General features: G+C 44.5%; 1 protein-coding gene across 3 annotated transcripts in view; it reads left to right on the forward strand.

Annotated features, from left to right (window-relative positions):
- Positions 1 to 21,087, forward strand: part of phf21b (PHD finger protein 21B) — a 104,081-nt gene extending 82,994 nt beyond the window's left edge. For 2 of the 3 annotated variants that reach the window (XM_042226404.1, XM_005936370.3), the window contains exons 3-14: positions 2,443 to 2,712; positions 10,919 to 11,011; positions 12,153 to 12,473; positions 13,109 to 13,225; positions 13,326 to 13,377; positions 13,566 to 13,642; positions 13,748 to 13,802; positions 14,270 to 14,292; positions 14,655 to 14,813; positions 14,907 to 14,973; positions 15,049 to 15,152; positions 16,482 to 21,087. In XM_042226404.1, coding sequence (XP_042082338.1) covers positions 2,443 to 2,712; positions 10,919 to 11,011; positions 12,153 to 12,473; positions 13,109 to 13,225; positions 13,326 to 13,377; positions 13,566 to 13,642; positions 13,748 to 13,802; positions 14,270 to 14,292; positions 14,655 to 14,813; positions 14,907 to 14,973; positions 15,049 to 15,152; positions 16,482 to 16,742 — 1,599 coding nt within the window. In that variant the 3' untranslated portion in view covers positions 16,743 to 21,087. The remainder of the gene's footprint in view (positions 1 to 2,442; positions 2,713 to 10,918; positions 11,012 to 12,152; positions 12,474 to 13,108; positions 13,226 to 13,325; positions 13,378 to 13,565; positions 13,643 to 13,747; positions 13,803 to 14,269; positions 14,293 to 14,654; positions 14,814 to 14,906; positions 14,974 to 15,048; positions 15,153 to 16,481) is intronic. The other variant, XM_042226405.1, reaches the window with a different exon arrangement.
- Positions 21,088 to 21,127: the final 40 nt, after the last annotated feature.

Below are 21,127 nucleotides of genomic sequence, written 5' to 3' on the forward strand. Positions count from 1 at the left end.
CAAAAATCCCTATAACTTGTGGGCTGGTACTAAAGTAAGACTGAAGAACATTTTTAGTGAGTTGGATATTAAACATGGACGTCATCTGTTGGGTAGTTTTGGATCATTTTGGCTGCTGTTGAGTTTTTTTCATAGGTGACCATATTTGGAGACGAGGGTGGAGCTAATGCGGCCAAACAGATGTGATGAACTTATCGATAGAGAACAAACATGTATACGTGTTTGTTACGTTTCTGTATCAGCCTGTAAACATGTTTATTTCTGCTGTTTTAGTTAAACATGGTAGTCTATGGGGACTGACTCACTGCTGCCTCTGCTGGACGTCAGAGGAACTGCAGGTAGTAATGCCGTTCTCTGCTCTGTCAGAAGCTCAGTGTGATCTGAGGTGTTTCCTCGTCAGGCTTTGCTTTCTGCAGGTGGTTGAGGCTTTTTTATCGTCCTGTGTTGTTTCTTTTCTCGTAGCAGGTCTTTGACTGAAGTGCTGATGAATCTTGACGTTCTCAGCGGCAGCATTGTTTGTCTTCAGTCTGATCTCCGGTGGCTCTGAAACGCTCTCGGAGCACCGTAATCGTGGCTCTCTGCGATCCCTGCTGCTCTCACGTTCTCTTCTTCCTCCCCTCATTCACTTTCTCCTCAGCTCCCTGCAGGAGGGACGAGGCTGTGCTCTGCAGCCTGGAGAGCCTTTAAATGAGTGACCTTTGAGACAATCAGAGGCGCCCCGGCTCAAACAAACCCTGAATGGCGAGTGGCGGTCCCCGGGCCCCGTAGCAGGCTGCTGCCCGGGCTGCCTGTGGATTACATTGATCCCCTGAAACAATGGCCTCACTGCGATCATGGTGGAGAGGGCTGATAAATAACATGTGAATAAATGCAGGGGGAGCACCGAGAGTCATGGAGGCCTCCACTCTGAGCTAGAAAGGATTTTCCTGTTGTTCCAGAAGCTTCACGTCCCAAACAGCCAACAGGTTTCATTTGACTGGGTTCTGTTCAGGTGACATCGTAACCACGGCTGACATGAACTCATATGGACAGTCGTTGCTGCTGCCATTTCCTAATAAAACCCAAACTTTGAAAGTCTTTGTGATTAGCAGCCGGGCTCGGCCCCCCCACACACACCCTGCCCCGCCCCACCCACTGTAGTCTATAGAAACGCTTGAAAGAAGCAGCGGCGGGATGAGAGGGGGCAGCAGTGAGTGGAATATAAAACATTTAGAGAACTCTTCTTCAGGAGTGTGAGGGTGAAACGAAGGGAAAAGGGAGATTACTCCGATCTGCCGGGGGAAATGTTTCTGTGGTACACGCTGAGGTGGGGGAGGGGCGTAAATGTGTATTCATGTGGACGAGGATGCTGAGTGTTTCCAGTTTAACATCAGAGTGCGAGTCGAAGTCATCGTGAGCTGCTTCAGATTCAGGTCAATGCCAGTGTGAACACTTTCAATCTGTTTGTGTCGAAGGGAGACATCTGCTCAAGGATTCAGGCTAGAAGAGGTCACCTGTTCACCTGCTGCTACATTGTTAACAGGCAGGATAGATGTAAAGGATCACGGAGAGCATGACCAGCATTTATACAGCAGTCAGTCTGCTCGTACACTAAATACTTACTTTGAACACAAAGTAAACCCTAACAAAACCTAACAAACACACAACATTCAGAGTAAATATTAAAAATATACTTAAAATATCAAAATACCAAGTAAAAAACAAACTAATGTAGAAAGTGCAACCTAAACACTTTTATAGTAGAAGATGAGTTCATTCTTGAAAATATAATAAAATGTGAAGTTTTTTAGGTTTTTAAAATAACTACATAAAAAACCCTAAAACTTTAGCAAAGTAAATACAAAAATAAATAAGTAAATAAACAAGAATGAAGAACAATGCAAAGAAGAAATTATGAAGCGAATGGAAAAATACACAGAATAGTAAAATATAGAATAAATTATTGAAATCACAATAGTGAATTTAACAAAAAAAATAAAAAATTAGTATTACAAAGCTTACCTTTTTGTATTTTACCAAAATAAAATGTAAAGTAAATGGTTTTAAATGTTAATTAAAATGTTAACATTTAATTCTTGAAACTAAAATGAAACGTCAATTAAAAAGTAAACATAATTGCTACAAGTTAAAAAAAATCCACAGTGTATACAGATACTGTGTATCATGACTGCGAGCTTGGAGGTGTTTCAGACTGTGTCCTGATTGGTGTAACCTTAAAGGCAGGAGGACGCTCTGCACACAGCTTTTTAATCTCAGCCACGGCTTTGTTTGCAGCATCTTCATACAGCAGGGAAATGTAGTTTCAGGAGGAGTGTGAGGTTTACTCAGAGTACAGACAGACTGAGGCCCTCACACACAGACAGAAGCATCTCCGTCTCACTCTCCCTCCCTTGCTGTTATCTGTCTGTCTCACCTGTCTGTCTCTCTCCTGTCTCTCTGCAGAAGCTGGCGGTCAGAAGCTGTCCTGTTGGGACGACTAAGCCGCTGTCGCTCATCAAGCCTCCCAGTCAGGGCATCGCCATCTCCGTGGTGCCGGCCAAGGCTCCCGTTTCCATGGTAACCGCACACATTAACGGACAGAAGGCGGTGGCGAGCTCGGAGCCACTGCAGACGTCCCCCATCAACCTTCAGACGGGCGGCAGGGCCGTGGCCGCTGGAGTCCACCCGTTCAGCAGCAGCAGCAGGAGAGCCGGAGAGCTGCCCCCCTCCCAGGTAACGTCCCTGCTGAGGTCACAGCGAGCAGCTGTTCCAGCTGTTTCTGTTCCAGTCATTAAGGTGAACAGGTGTCCAAAAAGAAACTACTTTACTTTTTCACACAGAAAGTAGTTTATTTCATGTGATGGATTACTACATCACACATCCGGAGATTGAGTCTCAAACACGTTATTGTGGATTCACCTGTTTTCCAGGTGAGCGATGAGTTAATAGGTTTCACACAGTAACACAGACCTGCACCCGATGCAGGCAGCTTTGTTTCCTATGGGTAGAATTTGGGTTTTTGTGAATGGGGTCTGGTGGGTTTGGATGGAGCCGTCTGACAGCAGTACAGGCACTGAAGATGTTTTCGTACTGTCCGCAGTGCTACGATTAGCTTGTCCTTTATTTACCACAGTAAATGTAGAACATTTGTTCCTGGTTCCTGGTATTAGTCTGCCTATTTCCTGGAAACTATAATGAAGGATATCAACAGCGGATGAATCTGTGGAGCTTCACAGAACATCTGCTTTTTGGATCCTTTCAGAGGTATTTTATTCTTTACAGTCTTTAGTCTCCACTGCAGAGCTGAAGTTATAAAAACATTTTCCCTCTGAACATCAAACTGGTTTAGAGTTTACAGATTTAAAGATGCTTTAACGTTACGCGTTGGTCTTTAAAGTCGCTGGTTTAGGGAGTAAATGTGTTTTCTTTACAGCCGTCACCTTGTCGAGCATCCAGAAGCTTCTGTGTTGAGTCACTGCTCAGAAACCTTGGAAGAAGAAAGAAATTGCAAAAACTTGACATTTTGTGCCAGCTGCTCTAACATCCTGAATGATTGTGTTTGAATGCAGCTCAGCGTGTGAATGCTCAGAGTCAGACAAAGACCTGAAAACCACAAATTCATCAAGCACAACACTTCCTGTTAAAGTGTCATTTTACTTATTTCGTCAAAGAAATCTCAATTTTTTTAAAAGCTTCAACTCTGAGAAAAACACATCAAAAGCTCATGTATGTGTGGTCAGAAAGCTGAGTCTGAATGTAGCAGAGCCAGCCTTGTTTTTTCATGTCGGTCAGTTTCCTGTCATAGAGTCTGATGGCGTGAGTACCGCAGCTCACCGCTAAAGCAGCAGCTGATTGTTGTTGTGATTCTGAACACAATGTGCAGCACGGAGGAGAACTCGTGGTTTGAACTCAGGGACTGTTTTCCACTATTCCTCCTCCTCCTCTGAGCTGTTAGGATTCAGGCCGCAGCACCTCACCTCTTCCACACTTTGTATTCAGCACCATCACCTCCATCAGCACACAGTCGGGAACTGAGCTTCACGCTCAACACCGGCAGCCTCCACACTATTACTGTAATTGCACGGCACCATAGAGGGAGGAGGGCCGAGCCTCGGGGCCCTTGGGCTCTGGCTTTATGCTTCCTCTGTCTGTCCGGCACATCAGCACACCTCATATGACACGCAACACGTCTGCTAATGTGAGACTGGCTCATACAGAGAGGCTGCACAGTCTGACAGGAAATAACATGAGGAAGCTCTGCATCTGAAACTAGTCCTAAACACCATGATGAACAAGGTCCAAAGCTTTCTAAAGAAGACCCAAATCAACACCTAAAAATGCAAGAATCAATGCCCCTAAAGGGATTTTGACTTAAATGGAAATGATGTCCTGGACGACGTTCAAAGCCTTTCTAACATTAGAATTAAACTATAACTAGCCCAAACTATGGTCCAAAACGAGTCTTAAATCAGGCCTCAAAATGTCAGAAGCAATGTCCCAAACCTTTTCCAAAATATGTCTCAACTTAGAACATCATCATAAACAGGTTTAAAATAATGTACTGTTTAATATACATGCATCTACATGCGGTGCAGTGAGAGTTTGAGCTTCCATCAGGGCTGCACTGATAATCATAAAACTCAGTCAGTGCGCCCCAGGGCAGCTGTGGCTACAATGTAGCTTGCTATCGCCAGTGTGTGAATGTGTGTGTGAATGGGTGGATGACTGAATGTAGTGTGAAGCGCTTTGGGGTCCTATGGACTAGAAAAGCGCTATACAAATGCAGGCCATTTACCATTTGTTTAACACGGACCAGAAAATGAACACGTGACAACTGACAGTCCCACGACATTCAGGCTAAATAACTGGACACTCGATGGTGTCGACTGTTCTTCACACATCACCAGGGGACCTGTCAGGGTGAGTTTGCATTTCAGGTCTAAATTTTATATGAAGTGAATCTGACCCTGATGATAAGCAGGTTCCTGGCAAGCTGATGGAATTAGGTTTACTCAGCCTGCACTTAGAGGCTTTTTGTGAAGCTTGTGGCCTTGGCCTTGTGCTTCCTGTCTTCTGTCAGTTTGAGGCTTCTTACAGGTGGACGATCAGCTGCTCAGCTGCCGTTGCCTCTACTTGGGATGCAAAGCAGGTCGAACGTTTGGTGCGATAAGGCAGCTGCTTTTCATCATCGTGTCACTTTGGACAAACCCAGACTGGCTCTCCTCCTCCTCCTCTGTCAGGTGGTGGAGGTGAATGCTTTGGGCAGCAGGACTCTCTCAGCTCTTTATGGCTGCATTGTTCAGCTGAAGCCAGCGCTCCTCACCCAGCTGCCATAAAAGAAAAAATAAACCCTCACTCTCCCCGACGCTTTCCTTGCCTCCATCAATTGAGAGTCGGTGGCTCATGTGTGAACTGAGATGAGGAGGGGGGGGGGAGGCAGGTCACTCCGACCACCTGGCCGCTAATTTGCAGATCAATAATGAGTTGTAATGGGACTGCTGCTCTGCATGAGTGCACACATTACAGCTGCATTGTTTCAGCACTTCAGTGAACTCTGAGTGCCGCTACACACACACACACACACACACACAGTTTCTCTGTGCAGAGAGACGGGGATGCCGAGGTGCCGCCGTGACCCGCTTTACAAATTCAAATCAGACTGTGTTCAGACGTCCCCCTCCTGCTGGTGGGGTTCATTATCTCTGCCAAGCAGGTGAGGCCTCGGTCTTTCACACACGACTCGAACAGTTTGGGGCATTTGGTAGAAAGTTTTGCTCCGAGTTTTTGAATTTGTTTTAATCATTTCAAGCTTTTCAAACACTTTGAGGTGAGGACCTTTTTCCATCATCTTTATTTGAAGGCTGGTGATTTGGCTTCTCCCAAATAAAAAAACTAAATGCTCACTCAACAAAGCAAAATCTAACCTAAAAACTCCAGACAGTTAAAGTAAATGTGTTACAGCCATGTGTTCCATGTACTGGAGTTTCTCAGCTGTAAATCCTTAAGAACAAATAAAGAAGTTCAAAATATAAAAGTGCATCATAACGATGCCCAAACCATCTTAAACAACTCAACAATATTTGACCTTTTGAATTTGTCTGAACCCATTTAAAAACCAACATCAACATCCTGAACAATGTTTAAAGTAGAAATTGTTGAAAAGCTTTGCTAAATGCCTCTTTATCCAGTCCTAAAACTACCCTAAACACCCAAACACCATCCTGAACAGAAACTGATTTTAAACTAGTCCCAAACAACATCATCAACATCTCCCTGAATGTTTGAAATCTGGTTGTAAAAAAGCGTTTAAAACATCGTTTCAGCCGGCGCTGAAACAGAATGGAGAAATCTGCATCTTCAGCACCGGGCCAGAGTTTATCTGAAGATGACATCAGAAACATTCAGCATGAGCGAGTGCTGCCTCAGAGGAAGGGATTCAAAATAGAAATCATAAAATGTCGGATTTTATTCAGATTTGTTATGAAGCCGGTGAGAAAGCAGCAGTTTTACGTGAGCTGGAGATAATTGGGGCTGGTTTCAGTCAGCTGTGAACCCTGGCTGCTGATTGGAGCTGAGCTCAGCGCATGTTAGCTGAAGCGGAGGTACAGAGAGGCTGCGAGGAGGCCAAATCTGTTTGAAAGTCGTCCACTTTAACGCCAATCCTGCCTCTCTCTTTCATGACTCTCCTTCTCGCCGCCTTCCAAAGACATCTTTATCCTCTTAAAAACAGCAGCCAAGGTCATCGGTGCCGTCCGCCTCCAAGGCTCGTCAAAGCCAGAGGAAGGTAGACGGCCCCTTCAAGTGGTCTGCACGAGCACAGAGGGTCCGCAGAGAGCGACGGTCGCATTAATCATTATTTCATTTGTCAGCTGGAAGAGAAGAGAAGGCAGAGGACAAACACGCATGCTGTATCTGCTGCTGATTTAGCTGGGCTCAGTTCAATTTACCCTTTTTAATTTTTCATATTTATTTCCTATCTTATTCATAGCCTTTCCTTTTTTGTTTTCTTTAGGTCACGAGCAGTTGTCCAAGCATTTCACTACATATCGTACTGTGTATGACTGTGTACGTGACAAATAAAATTTGAATTTGAATTTGAATTTGAATTTGAACTCAGGATTCAGGCTTCACCTCCCAGACCCCAAAACCGGGGTTTCATCTGCAGCCCATCATTTACTTTGAGATATGTAAGTGTGTGTCTAGGGAGAAGTGCGAGGTCATAGACACGGACCAAACAGGCTGAAATAGATTTATTCATAAAGAGCTCTTCAGTGAGAGCGCCTCAGACTGAAGCACAGAAACACAGAGTGATACTTCAGTCTCTCTGGCTCAGATCTGCTCAGTCATTTCTCAGGATTTGGGGCTAAACAAGGACTTCTAAACATTTCCATGAACATCTGCGACTTCAGTAACCATGACGACCACAGGAACAGCATTAGTGTTAACCTGACAGGAGCGTCCGTGAGGAAACATGGATCCTTTTTATTCATTGACCTCCTTACAGCTAAAACCTCAGTATAGATCATGAAGCCGTGCAACAGTCGACCTTTTTGATCATCAGCTTGTTTGATCCTCACAGCTTCATAAGTCCCGCAGACATCTGCATGAGCATCAGCTCGTTTATCTTCATTACAAACTGCAGTCAGATCAGTTTTAAGTGTCAGAGTGACGATCGATCAGGGTCTGAAATCTGTGTCGCTACTCTAATGTCTGATCTGTTTTCTTCACCAAGTGCATTCTGGCTAAACTTTAAAGGGTCGTCTCGGCATGTGGGGTGGAGGTGTGATCAGAGCATGTTGGAGTAGATGAAAGCTCTCCTTTTACCTACATTTAGAGGTGGGGATCGTCGCCCTGCTGTGAGTCCTCCCGGGTTGGAATCATTTTCTCATATTTTGGAATTTTTGTGTTTGCTGAGATAGAAACGGTTAATTCTACTCTGATGATGGATCAGTTTTGGTCCAGTCGATGAATTCTGTGATTCGTGATAAAGTTTGAAGGCAGCTTTAATTTGATTTTTAATAATTGGAGGTATTTAACAAGCATGCTGCGCTGCACGTTCACTTTAATCAGCACCAATCACAGACTCAAGGGCAGGAGGAGGAAGTTTTACTTTCAGTCAGCACGTTTGTTTTGTGCAGGTTTCAGAAACGAGTGTCTGCTGCGTCTTCATCATCATCATCATCAGTGTTCAAGTTTCACCGCTGAGAGCGTGAATGAAGTCGGTATGAAGCACAGACGGAACCAGAATTATAATATTTCCTGATCAATGTTCAATTTTAAAAAGATGTTTTTAACATAAAAATCACATTTGATTGTTTAAAAACCTTTTGAAAGGAACATTTGTGTACTATTTTGTATGTGTACCAGTTTTTAATGTTTACTGTTTCATAAATAAGCAAACCTGTGTCCCTGAACCATAAAACACATTTAATTAAACTACAGCATCATATTCAGTACATGTATGAATAAATAATCAAATATTTTACATGCACATACCCCGAGGTTAGCAGGGTTCAGGCCAGTGACCAAAGACTGTCTGAATTATGTTGTTATAAACACTGAGCTGCACTAACATGCTCACAGAGAAGTCACAGAGGTCAAACTCAGGATTTCAGGTTCAAATGAGAAAGAGTCTCTTCTTATTTCCAGCTTTCTGTTTTCCTGCTGAGTCAGATTTTGAAACAGCGCCCCCGGTGGACAGAGTCCCCCTGTTTTTTGTAGAAACACTGAGTGCAGCTGAAGCTGCTGATGCTGCAAACCGATTCTGAAATGTGTCGTCTCTGCTGTGTGTGCGCCTCCTCCTCCTCCTCTTCCTGCTGCCGCTGCTGCTGTCGTCATGAAAAACCAAAGTTCATAACCTCCAAGGCTCGCCCGCCTCAGGCCATAAACCGTCCTTTGACCTGTTGAGACTCCAACACTGCTCACTGTTTACAGCGTTTACCCATCAAAAGTGGATGTGATGCAGAAAAGTCAGAGAAACTTCTGAGCTGATCTGTGAACACAGAGCTTTAATTTTTATGTCACCACCACAGTTTGAGAATTGAAGCTGTACTTTGTAAAACAGCTGCTCCTGGATCAGCTACTGATGAACAATCTTTAATTTATTTTAATTACAGCCAGAATAGTTCAATAAACACAAAACTCTTCCTTTGTTGACTTTCACATGTTGTGGTTTCATATTTTAGTTTTTTAGGCGTGAAATCACCTCAGTCTTCCCCTTATATCAAGTGTTCCAGATGGATGTTTGCATTGAACATCTTCCTAATAATGAAGTCAGAGTATGAACAGTAACCCCACCCACCTGCTTCTTAAGCCTTTTCTTTACAAGGACAGCCAATCAGAAGGAATTGGGAGGAGCTAAAGGAGCAGCCGTGGGTCAGAGACAGGAGAATTATTCTGATCCGTGTGTCATACCGAGCCGCTGTAGCAGGGTCCAGAAACAGATCCGGTTTAATGAAATCAAAGCTGATTGGACGGAAGAGGAGTTTGGCTTTATTTTTCTGTTTTCAGTTCTTCTCATAGATGCCACAAACACAGCATCCTCGTCTGAATGTGACCCCGGCCCCTCCTCTCTGGTTTATCGCAGCAGGCCTGCGAGACTAGGGGAGGAGGACAGTGTATGTGCTGTAGAGCCTTGGTCTGCCTCGGTCATAGTGTAAACTTAAAGAAGGAAGCAGAGAAAATTCATTAAAAACAAGAAATCACTGGGCCGAGGAGGAGGGGGAGAAGGTCTCCTGAAGAGAGGGTGCTTAGGCTTGGAGAAAAGAGGCAGCAATTACCAAAATGAAAGCACTGCAAGAATTTTCATCTCTGCAGTTGCCATGGAAACCAACCTCGTCCTCCTCCTCGCTATGGAGCCGCAGCTCAATACAATGGAACGAAGGGATTTTCATAGAAGAAGAAAGGAGGGGAGGGAGCTGCCAGGAAACATGGAGGAGACGCTTGTGGCTCATTTATAGGTTAGTCTGACAGAAGGAGTTGGCCAATCGGGGTGCAGACATCAGAGGGGGGACAGGGGGCGCTGTGACGGGGCAGCACGCTTTAAAAAGAGATTAAACAGAGGGAGCAGAGAAGACCAACAGGGAGGGGGGATGGGGGGTGGGGGAGGAGAGGACCAACAGAGAGGGAGGGAAGGAAGAAAGGAGTCATTTCACTGACTGCTGCAATATTTTATGCATTAAACAGTAAAAATTGATTTCTGGTATTTATTTTTGTACAGTTTGGAAACACAGACTGAACTTTGAGTGTTTTGAATGAATTCAGTGATCTGACTGTAATTAGGCACTCCTGAGCTTCTGTACCGACTCTTCCAGCAGGTGGAAGATGTTTTAAAGTTTCCACTGAGCTCCTCTGAGCAGCAGCAGCTACTTAAACAAAGAGAAGTCCTCGTTAGTTTGAAGTGACGACCCGCTCGGCTGCTTTTCTGTCTGTTATTTATTTGTTGCCTGGCAACAGGAAGAAGTAAAACGCTGCTGACTAACGAGACGCTGGAAACTGAACGACTTCCTGAGGAAGATTTCTTCTAATGAAGTTGTGAGTTTCATGAGACCAGCCGCGCAACAGCTCAGAAAGGCGGAGCTTCTCGTTACGGCCCGCCCCACTGCTGCGGTTTGACTTGTCTGAGCAGAATAATCTCAGGTTCAGGTTAATGAAACGGTTTCCCAGCATGCAGGAGTGCTGTGGTTTGATGTAGGAGCAGCTCCCCTTGTGGTTAGTGTTTGTTACCACAGCAGAATGAGCCCACTGGACTATATGAATTAAAGAGTTCATGTGGCAGACTGACCCTGTGTTGTGTGTCAGTGATGATGCTGAGCAGATAGATTTAGACGCCGGACTCGTTTGAATCCTGCTTCAGGCGGGTGATCAGTTTGTTGATTTGTGCTTTCTGTGTTGGTGCTCGAGGAGCTTCCTGCTGAATAACTGCGTTTGTGTGTTTCAGATGCTGGGAACTCTCACTGCTGTGCCCATCAAGGTGCCTCAAGTCAGCTCCCTGCACCGGCTGGCAGGACAAGCAGCCACTGTGCTACCTCAGGTAAAACCACTTGCTAGGTCGTCCTTGTTAGTCTGACTCCACATCACGATAATGTGTCAGGGTCAGCAGAACAGTCTGAGTCTGTAACAGTAGCTGCTTCAAGCTGAAAGCACCAGAATGATGAAATCAAAGTGTTTCTGCTGAGCAGCTCAGTGCAGAGTTTAAAGCAGAGCTTCAGGTTTGATCTGCGGGAGAACGCCCACTTCTTCTTCTGTCTTTGTAAAAGCTGCAGAGTCGCTTTGTTTTGTGCTTCAGTGACACTGTGAGCTGCTTCACACAGTGTAACAGTAAATACAAGACCGCTGAGGAGCGAGGAGGGAAAAAGAACAATTACAAGAAAAAAGAAAAGAGGAGCAGGAAGATGAAAAAGAAGATGAAGGAGGACAAGACCAGGGAAAAAGAAAGAGGGAGATAAGTAGGAACTAGAGGAAGTGAAGAAGGAAGGAATGGAGGATGGAAAAGATGAGTTTTTTACAACCCCTTTTAACTCTTTGTTTTGTTTATATTGTCTATTTTATTACTTAACCTTCTGTTTATTTTAACCTTTTTGTGCAGCGCTTTGTGACTACCTGTCTACGAAAAGCGCTTAATAAACTTAACTTGCTTACTTACTTACTTACTTAACTGGATGAAGACAAAAAAGAGTAAGAAGATGAAGAGTAGGAGGAAGAGTTTTTTGTGAAGCTGGGTTGTGTCTCTAAATCAGTGAAAATAAAAATTTTAATTGGACGGTTCCTTTTTACAATGAAACATTTGAATGGGATAAATTTGAGTGGGATTTTATTTTGAAAGTCTTTCCCAGGTGGAAGTAAATCAAATGAAGTTTGGACACACTTGAAGAACCTGCAACATCCAGCAGGGGGCAGCAGAAACCAGAGCAGCACCACAGAGCTCACAGTTTCAGTCCCTTCATCATTTATCAGAAAATCCTCTCATAAATGTCTGAACTCAGTGTAGCAGTGTTGACTCCTGCCTCACAGTGTGACTAGTTTAAACCATCATCTTCACCATCCTCCTCATCGTCGGGTATTCTTCGGATCAGGGGTGACACGTCATGCTCAGTCTCAATGATTTGTCCGAGTGCTTCAGGAAAAGTTGAGTGTGTGTTGTTAAAGGCTGTCCTTCTGATGTCCCCCTGCAGGTCAGGCCAAAGACCCAGATCCCCGACAGCCTTCCCCACAGCCCCTGCCAGGAGCTGCAGCCTCTCAGCCTGCAGCGGGCCGCCGCCGTGGTCAGCCCCAAGAGCCAGGGCCCCACCCTGCCCACCGCCAACAGCACCTTCAGCCCCGACCACCAGCCCAACGGCCAGAGCGATGCCTCACCGCCCTCGGCCCCGTCGGGGGGCCCCGACTCTAGCAGCCCCGTCCACCACGCCTCTGCGGGGCCTGGCGTGGCCTACGCCATCATTGCTGCCTCCCCCGCCACCGGCAATGGGATGTCTACTGTCAGCGAGGCTGTCAAGGTGCGAAAAACAGACAGAAACCACGTTAATAATAATAATAATAATAATAATAATAAACCATTCCCCTCCTGGGAAATGGTTTGGACAGCTTTGGACATGTTTCCAGCCTTTAAGTCAAACTTTCATATTGAGCCATTTGTTAGTTTTCTTTGGTGCCCCCTGGTGGCGGAGCCTGCTGAAACTCAACTGTTTTTACTGTTGATCAATGTGTTTGTGTCTGATTACTAAAGCTAAACTCAGACTTCACTGAAGCTGGTTTAAAGATTTTTAATCTGGTTAAATGAAATCGAAAGGAGCCAGTTGAGGTGGTTCGGGCATCGGACAAGGATGCCCCCTGGGCACCTCCTGGATGAGGTTTTCCAGCATGTCCCACCGGGAGGAGGCCCTGGGGCAGACCCAGGACACGCTGGAGAGATTATATCTCTCGGCTGGCCTGGAAACGCCTTGGTGTTCCCCCCGGATAAGCTGGAGGAGGTGGCTAGGGAGAGGGAGGTCTGGGCTTCTCTGCTTGGGCTGCTGCCCCTGCGACCCGGCCCCGGATAAGTGGAAGAAAATGGATGGATGGATAAATGAAACCGGAAGTCATCTACATGGGGCAGGTCACATCTCCTCTGACGTCACCTGTTTGTTTTCAGGTGATTATCATCCAGCCGCAGGCGCCCAGCAGCACCGAGGGGTCCCCGGCCCCGCCCACCCCCAAATCCCCATCCACCCCCAAATCCACATCCCTGAAGAAAGACGAGGACCCCGAGGTGAGACGTTACTCTTCATCTTCATCATCATTACAGTCAGCAGTCAAATCCAACTGAACTTCATCCTCACGTCGTCTCTCTCTCTCTCTCACTTTTCCAGAAAATCGCCTTCATGGTCGCCCTCGGCCTCGTCACCACTGAGCACCTGGAAGGTGAGTTTCCGGCTGCTCAGAAGTAACCAAGTACTTTTACTCGAGTACTAACCTGATCGACTTTATGTGTCAGCTGCTCCTCATTACATTTTGAACAATTCAGAGAAAACATTAAAAAAAAAGCTTAAGGTACACTCTGTTAGCAGATGAAACAGCAGTTTTTAAAGTGTTTGTGTTTCTGTGAACAGAAATCCAGATGAAGAGGCAGGAAAGGAAGAGGAGAAGCACAGCCAACCCGGCCTACAGCGGTCTGTTCGAGCCAGAGGTAAGAGAGCCAAAAAACGCTGCGATCGCCTTTAATCTAGATTAAATGAGGAATGTGAGTAGTGCTTGTGTTCATGCTCTCACTCTGTCCCTCGTGTCCCTGCAGCGTAAACGCCTGGCGTCACATTACCTGAACAGCTCACTCTTCCTGTCAGCACGAGGTAAGGAACAGCTCACCATCCTCTGCCTGCATCAGCATGTTTACACAGCTCACAATCAAACACTTTAACTCCACGTTCTCACAGTTTTAAAGTCAGTTTCATCTCTCATTACCCAGCAGCAAAAGCAGTGAAACATGACCTTTAACCTCATGGGCTATTTCACTGATCCTGAACTGAACTGTTCAAATTTGGTTCCAAATGTGCCGATTTCACCTTCAAGTCCTCACGATTCATGGTTCAGACATCACTGGACTCCCTAGGGTGACCTCTGACCTGCCAGCAGGAAGTAGCACATGCTGATGCTCATTCACTCATTCCTTCATTCACTCAGCTCATTGATTGCAGTGATCTGATTGGTTGATCTTGACTCGGTTACTAACCTACCTGAGATGTTTTAACTGAATGGCCTGCACGGCTTCTCCTCTAACCTGCCACTAACCTCTGCTCTGCTTCAATCCACATGCTAGACTCTGAGGATTTCTGCTGGAAGGTAGGTCATGTGATTCATGATGTCATACCCGTGTTTCAGGTCTTCTGTTTTCAGATGTGCATTAAAGTTCTTCATTTAAATCATCAGCCCGTCTCTCTTTTCACTGTCACTGACACTGTGAGATCATAGGCTAGCAATGTGTCAATCACAGGTAGCCCCGCCCTAAACTGTCCCCTGCTTCTTGCTCCTCTAATGGGACGTCATTTCCAAAATGAGCTACATGTTTTATTGTAAAAGTATCAGATGGAGTTCACTGAGCTCAGGGGTCAGCTGGCTGGAGGCTCCCCCTGCTGGCTGTTAGAGAAAATGCAGACCCTGGTGGATGAGACCGGTACTGATGGATGCTTTTCGTGCTCTGACAGCAGGACTTGGAGCATGATGACCACTGTGCCGTATGTAAGGAGGACGGCGAGCTGCAGCAATGCCACAATTGCCCTCGAGCTTTTCACCCCACCTGCCTCCACCCACCGCTCAAAACCCCACCCAGAGGCCCCTGGTACTGCCCCAAGTGCCAGAAGAAGGTACGACCTTCCCGTCCTCACAGGTTCAAAGGTTTTTGGCTTTCGGTGCTTAGCATGTGTGTCTAACAGCATCGATCTGTTTTTGCTGTCCAGGTCCTGAATAAGGAGAACATGTCATGGCCACAGAACTTCGTTCAGTCCTACGTTACACACAAGACGGGTAAGACACGCGGTGAGCGGCCATGTTTGTCCGAGCGTACTGACGGTGCACTGATACATGTTTGTGTGTGAGCAGTGAGGCAGGAGGAGAAGCGACGGCTGCTGAGGAGGAACAACGAGCTGAAGAAAGAGTGTGCTCACCTGGAGGAACAAGACAAGCAGCTCAACAAGACACTCAAAGTACGAACACACACAGAGTTCAGCGACACACTGTGGTCACAGGTCTGGGTCCAACTTTTCCTGCGCTTTTTGATCCTTCGTAACTTCGTAGGTGCAGCAGCAGTCTTCACATTATAAGTCTTTCAGTGGGTTTAAAACTGATTTGGTTGCAATTTCTACAAGAACTTAAATGTGAAACTTTCATGTGGACATGGATGCTGTAATTTGGGAAAAATAACACAAATTAACTTAAAAAAAACACATTATATATAGTTCAATTTTATTTACATAGTGTTAATTCACAACAATAGCCACCTCATGGTGTTTTATACTGGAGTGACTTTATAATAATAGATTATGAAGATTTATGAATAGAATGAAGAAGAAACACTCAGTGCATCATGGGAATCCCCCAGCACCTATTGCAGCATAACTAAGGGAGGATTCAGGGTCACCTGATCCAGGCCTAACTATATGCTTTAACAAAAAGGAAAGTTTGAATCCTAATCTTAAAAGTAGAGAACAGTACAGAAGAGCAGCCTGAAAACTGAAGGCTGTGCTTCCCATTCTGCTTTTAGGAACACTAGTACTTCTAGGAACAACAAGTAAGCCTTAAGGAAATGTATGGTCCAGAGGATGTGGACATTTCCTGTTTAGACAGCTTGATTAATCCTAATTTAGATTTCTGTTTTAACTGATAAAACACTCCTGTTGTCTTCCATAGATGGTTTCTCCATTTTGAAGTGTTTTCCTTTTTAGAGTTTAGTTACTAAAAGCTTCACTTGCACTGGCCAGCTCACCATCATTAACAGCACTAAATCAGAAAGGTGACTCATTACACATTTATTAGTGCACTGCATGGAAACACCACCAGAGGGCAGTATGCAGTAGTAAACAGCTGAGCTCAGCGAGCTGTGAAACAGAAAAAGGCATGCTAAACAGAGTGTAAGGGCCTGCTGATGAAGGCGAGGCAGCTAGCTAAAAAACGAAGCACTTTAAACTGCTGTCACCTTCAGATGAATGGAAGAAGGGTTCAACTGTGTTTAGCACGCCTCGTTTCTGTTTCATAGCTCACTGACCTCAGCTGTTAACACTACATACTGCCCTCTGGTGGCATTTTAAAGCATTGTATCATTGGCCTCTCAGTAGCCATCCCTGGTAGAATCCACGTTCCATTCAGGCAGATGGGACTGAACACCTGGTTATACCTGATTTTAACACCTGATCTGTAGCACGTAATACGTGTCCCCAGATGAGTGATCAGGATGCAGCTCACATGCTAATGCTGGGTGTGCCGGTGTACCTGTTGTACCTGACAGGACGTTGCTCTTCTGTTTCCTGTTGCTGCAGCAATGCATGGACCTGCGGGAGCGCCTGCTGGGGCAGCAGAGAGACACTCAAGCGTCGCTCGACCGCCTCAAAACTCTCATTAGGTTGATCCAACGCGACCAGCTCATCCAGGTCACCATGACGACCACCGCCACCATCGCCACGTCGTTGCTCTCACAGTCCTGGATCAAATCCACCAGCACCGCCGCCGCCGCCACCCCGCCGGGCCCCTCGGCCACGCCCCTGCAGACAAGCCACAGCCAGGACGACGTCAACATCTAGCCCCGCCCACCAGAGCTCCGAGTTTTTCCACAGAGGGCAGCGGTGATGATTTCTTTAGTCAGAAAAATATTGATGAAGAGCCTCTATCCTCCACACGATTCAAGTATTTTTTAAAACCCAACACCTACAGTGCTTACGAGATTTCTTTTTTTAAGTTCTTTTCTATTTATTAACATTCTTGGCCTTAATGTATTTATTACAAAAAGTTCGATTACAGCGTGGCGGCGGGAACGCGCGGCCCAGAAGATATTTCCCTTTTTTGAAACACAGGTCTGATTCCTGTCCTGCGTATAGAGAGAGAGAACAGTAGAGTTAGAGTAGATCCAGGATGGATGGAAGTGGACGGACTGTACATTGATATATCTGAGTAAATGTTTGTTCTCATTCTCCTATGAACAATGTTTTTGCCATAATGATTCAGGAAAATGTTTTCATCGTGTATGTGAACGCATACGAGCCTTCAAACAAAAGCAGAGAATAACTTTTTTCAGTATTAATAGAGTTAAAGTCAAAGAAAAAAAGTATTTAAGATTAAACTACAGAAATTAGCATTTCTAGTGGAGATTTTAGTATTTTCATGCTGATGCCTGTTGAAAAATGTAAGTTTGGAGTATTCAAGGGGATCACTGTACATATGTTGTATTATTATTATTATTATTATTATTATTATTATTATCACCATCATGATCATCGCAGGGTTTTTCTTTTTCGGTTTTCAAACTTTACCGAAGTCACACGTCTGAACGAGACGAGTTCCTGCTCGTTTAAAACATCCACTTCCTGTTTGACAGCAGAGCCAGAGAAACATGCCAGACATATTTTCATTAAAATTCATTTCTTATTTAAATCAATAGTAAATATTGATGCATCTAGATTGTAAAAATAACTGCAGAGCTTCACATTCTCTTTAAGGTTTAGTCGAAGAAAAGCAGAAAACAAACCATGCAAACTCTAATCTTTGCTCTTGAAAAACTAAGACTGCACTTAAAAAGTCAAAACTGCTCTGAAGCTCTGAATGATATGAGTTATTAGAAAACCATTTATAAAAACCGCTGAGCCCGACATTAAACTGGATTTAATTGGTTCAAACACCATGATGGTCAGATACCATGAGCGACGATAGTAGGACCACAAATGTTTGATCTCCAGTGAACCAACACAGACCTTACGGGAAGTTCACACAGGCCCAGCACTGAGTTTGTCTGCTGCTCACTGTGCAGCCAGTGCACGCTCTGCTGGACAGGCTGGGTCACTCCTCATTCATCCTCAGCACATTATCTGCATCATGCTCAGTTTGAAAAACCCAAAATGTTTCAGTATCAGATACGTGTATGCTGAAGCAGACAGAAGAAGCTGCTTCCACATTTACGAGGGGTCAACACAACACGTTTAATCTGGAGAGTTTTACTCCTGATGTGACCTCAAACTGATTTTTGTCTCATTTCAACATCACCCATCAAAATACTGAGTCAAGTCCTGTTAGACCACAGAAGAAACACATTCACGGCTTTAATATTAAGAACCAGCAGATCTTCAGTAGTCTCTGAATAAACTGTAAGCTGTGTGTAAGTGAACTTCTCTCTTCGTGCTGAGCTAAAGTAAAAAAATCCCGCTCTGCTGTCACAGGAAGTGATTGGTTAAGTGGGCGGGGACCGCCGTGTTCGCTCACAGCTGCACTCGAACACGCCGGCGCTCAGTCGATGTGACCCACCCGCCCCCTCTCACCTTTAACCAGTATAAAAAATATGCCAAAAACATTTTGTTGTTTTTGTACTGGGATCAGTAATGTGCTTTTTTTCTTCCCCTGCCCGTTTTTATATTTTTCGCTTTTTTTACTCGTGTTTTTCGAACAGCGACAAGCCTGTTAATCCGACAGATGAACACTGCCTCAAGTACAAATTGTTTGAAATCCAGGGTTTGCGTCTTTGTTGCGTCATTTTATAAACACGTTGATCGGAAATGGGACCGCTCTGTCAAACTGTCGGCGGGCCGGGACGCCGCTGTCAGTCCATTTGTCTCGCTAGTCTTCCTGCTGGTCCAGAGAGGTTCCATTTGAGTGTTATGAAGTTAGATTTAGTACATTTTTTATTTCTTTATCATGCAGCTCTCAACTTCCTGTCGATGCACAAACATGAAGAAACGGTCAGAAAAACAAAGGCTTTATCAGGAGGACGGGAAGGAATACATAAAGACGTGATTTTATTTTATGAGTCATATCAAGTCCAAAATACCGAAAAGATCCTTAATGTTGGAGAAACATCATCTGCACAAAAGATTAAAAAGCAGCCAAGCGACTCTGAATGAAAGAAACGATGAGCAATACATCGGCAAAACGGTTCCAAAGTGACTTCACTCCAAAAACACGTGCAAAGGCCTCCATCGGCTTTTGACCGTGCTGAGAGACAAAAGTGGGCACGGAAACACGACAGCCTGACTTTTCCAAAAGATGCTTTGAAGCTGACGCCTGAAATCTGTGCACCTTCACGTCCATTAGGTTTTAAAGAAAAATTGAATTTTAGAACCTCAACCCAAATCGAATAAATCAGGGCCACAGAGACTGAAAGGATTTTTGGTTTGTTCTGCTTTCATTTTGACTTAAATCTGCGAACATGTTCATAATGATGGATTCTTGTAACTCCAAGAGTCAGTAACATGAACTGACAAAATAAATAAAAGAACAGACGGTATCAAAAAGGATTACTTTTAAACTACTGAGAGTAAGAAGAAGGCGTAGGTTGTGAAGGTGCACAGACCACAGACACCTCGGCTGACCGAGGGATCCCAACCTCAGATGAACGTCTCTCAGCACCAAATTTTCCTGCGTCCGTCGTTCTCTCTCGTCAAATGAACAAGTAGTTTTTCAGAATAAGAGCTCTGTCAGATTACAGAGCCTGGAAGGAAAGAATTTTCCTAAATTCTGACCCCAAAGTGCTGATCTCTGAACCATGTGCTCAGGTTAGTGAGTCCTGGTGCAAATAAAATGTTTTACATCAGAGGAAAGCAGCACATTGACGAAGAGATGCACGGGGATCTGTGTGGCTACCTTAGCTAATGAAGTCTTGGATTCAGCCCTTTCAAAATAAAACGGTTCAGTTTATGCTCCTGCATTATTAGTCAACACAAAAGGTCATCAACACCTTTTTTTTCCACTAACTTTGTTAACCTCACAGCAGCCATATTGTTTAAAAGGCACCAACAGCACAAATTTGGTCCAGTCCAGACTCCAGTTGGCTGAGGTGAGGCCTAGCAGACAGCTAGTAGCTACAGCCACCAGTGTCACCATCACCTGCCAGTCAAAGAGGTCCCGTGAACTGCAAACTTTAAACCTTAATACAGTTTAAAACAGTTGAGTTATAAAAACTTTCTTCCCCTTACAGTTGTTTGTCTCTGACTCCAGATATGAACCTCAAACTGTTACGTCTCCTTCTTCTCCAGTATACAAAACTGTCATCTGCATATGGAGACACTCATTCATCTCTTTTACTTCCTCTTATCTTTATTCTGTATCAAAAGTTTCATACAGTTGTTATAATGGGGGAAATTATCTAAAGAGACCAACAGTTTTTGTATCAGGCTGTAAACATGTTTATTTTTACTGACTCACTGCTGCTGCCTCTGGTGGATATTAGAGCTTAACGTAACTTAACTCTTGAACTAAACTCTTCCTGGCTCCGAATTTGAGACGAACCTTCAGTAAAGTGTAAAAACATAAGATTAAATCTTTGAGGGTGACGTGAATGATGCCATGTGATGCATATCGAGTAGGGAAATAAAACCAGAAGGAAACCATATCAGCGCTCTGTGCCACGTCCATGCTCCGCCCCTTTAAAATGAACAAACCTGTCCCTGCGAACGAACCTCTTCATCCGTTTCTAGAAATCCTCTCCGGGAGAAACTGTGCAGTGCTTAAACAGATCTATTTTAATACACGAGTCGACATTTGAACAAAAACATTTTTATATTCTTTTATGGAGGAGCAAAACGAGAAAACAGAACATTGGATTTTCTATTGTTTGCCAGTTCTGCATTCTGACTTCTCGCTTCGGTGTATTATTTTAACCACGAGGAGGCGGCGACGGCGATACGAGGGTGTTTAGATGGAAGTGAAGTGTGTGTTGGCTGTGGAAGTAGAAGTTTTCTTTGTCATTGATAAGGGGACTGTCCAGTGGATAGTGTGTATAGGAAAGTGTTTGTCTTAAATATGCCAATGTAGTTTTTCTTCTTTATGATGCATTAAAAAGCGGATTGATGGAAGGTGGTAAATGGTTAAAGAGTAGTCTCACCTTTTTGTACCAAGTTCTTACGAAAAATTTAATCATTAATAAACAAAATTCAAGAATAAAAACGGCTCAAATTTGTTTTATTCTTAGCAGTTTCTCTACAGT

The sequence above is a fragment of the Haplochromis burtoni genome, unplaced genomic scaffold (genome assembly GCF_018398535.1).
Source record: "Haplochromis burtoni strain Fernald_Lab_line unplaced genomic scaffold, NCSU_Asbu1 Contig_210, whole genome shotgun sequence".
Lineage (NCBI taxonomy): Eukaryota > Metazoa > Chordata > Actinopteri > Cichliformes > Cichlidae > Haplochromis > Haplochromis burtoni.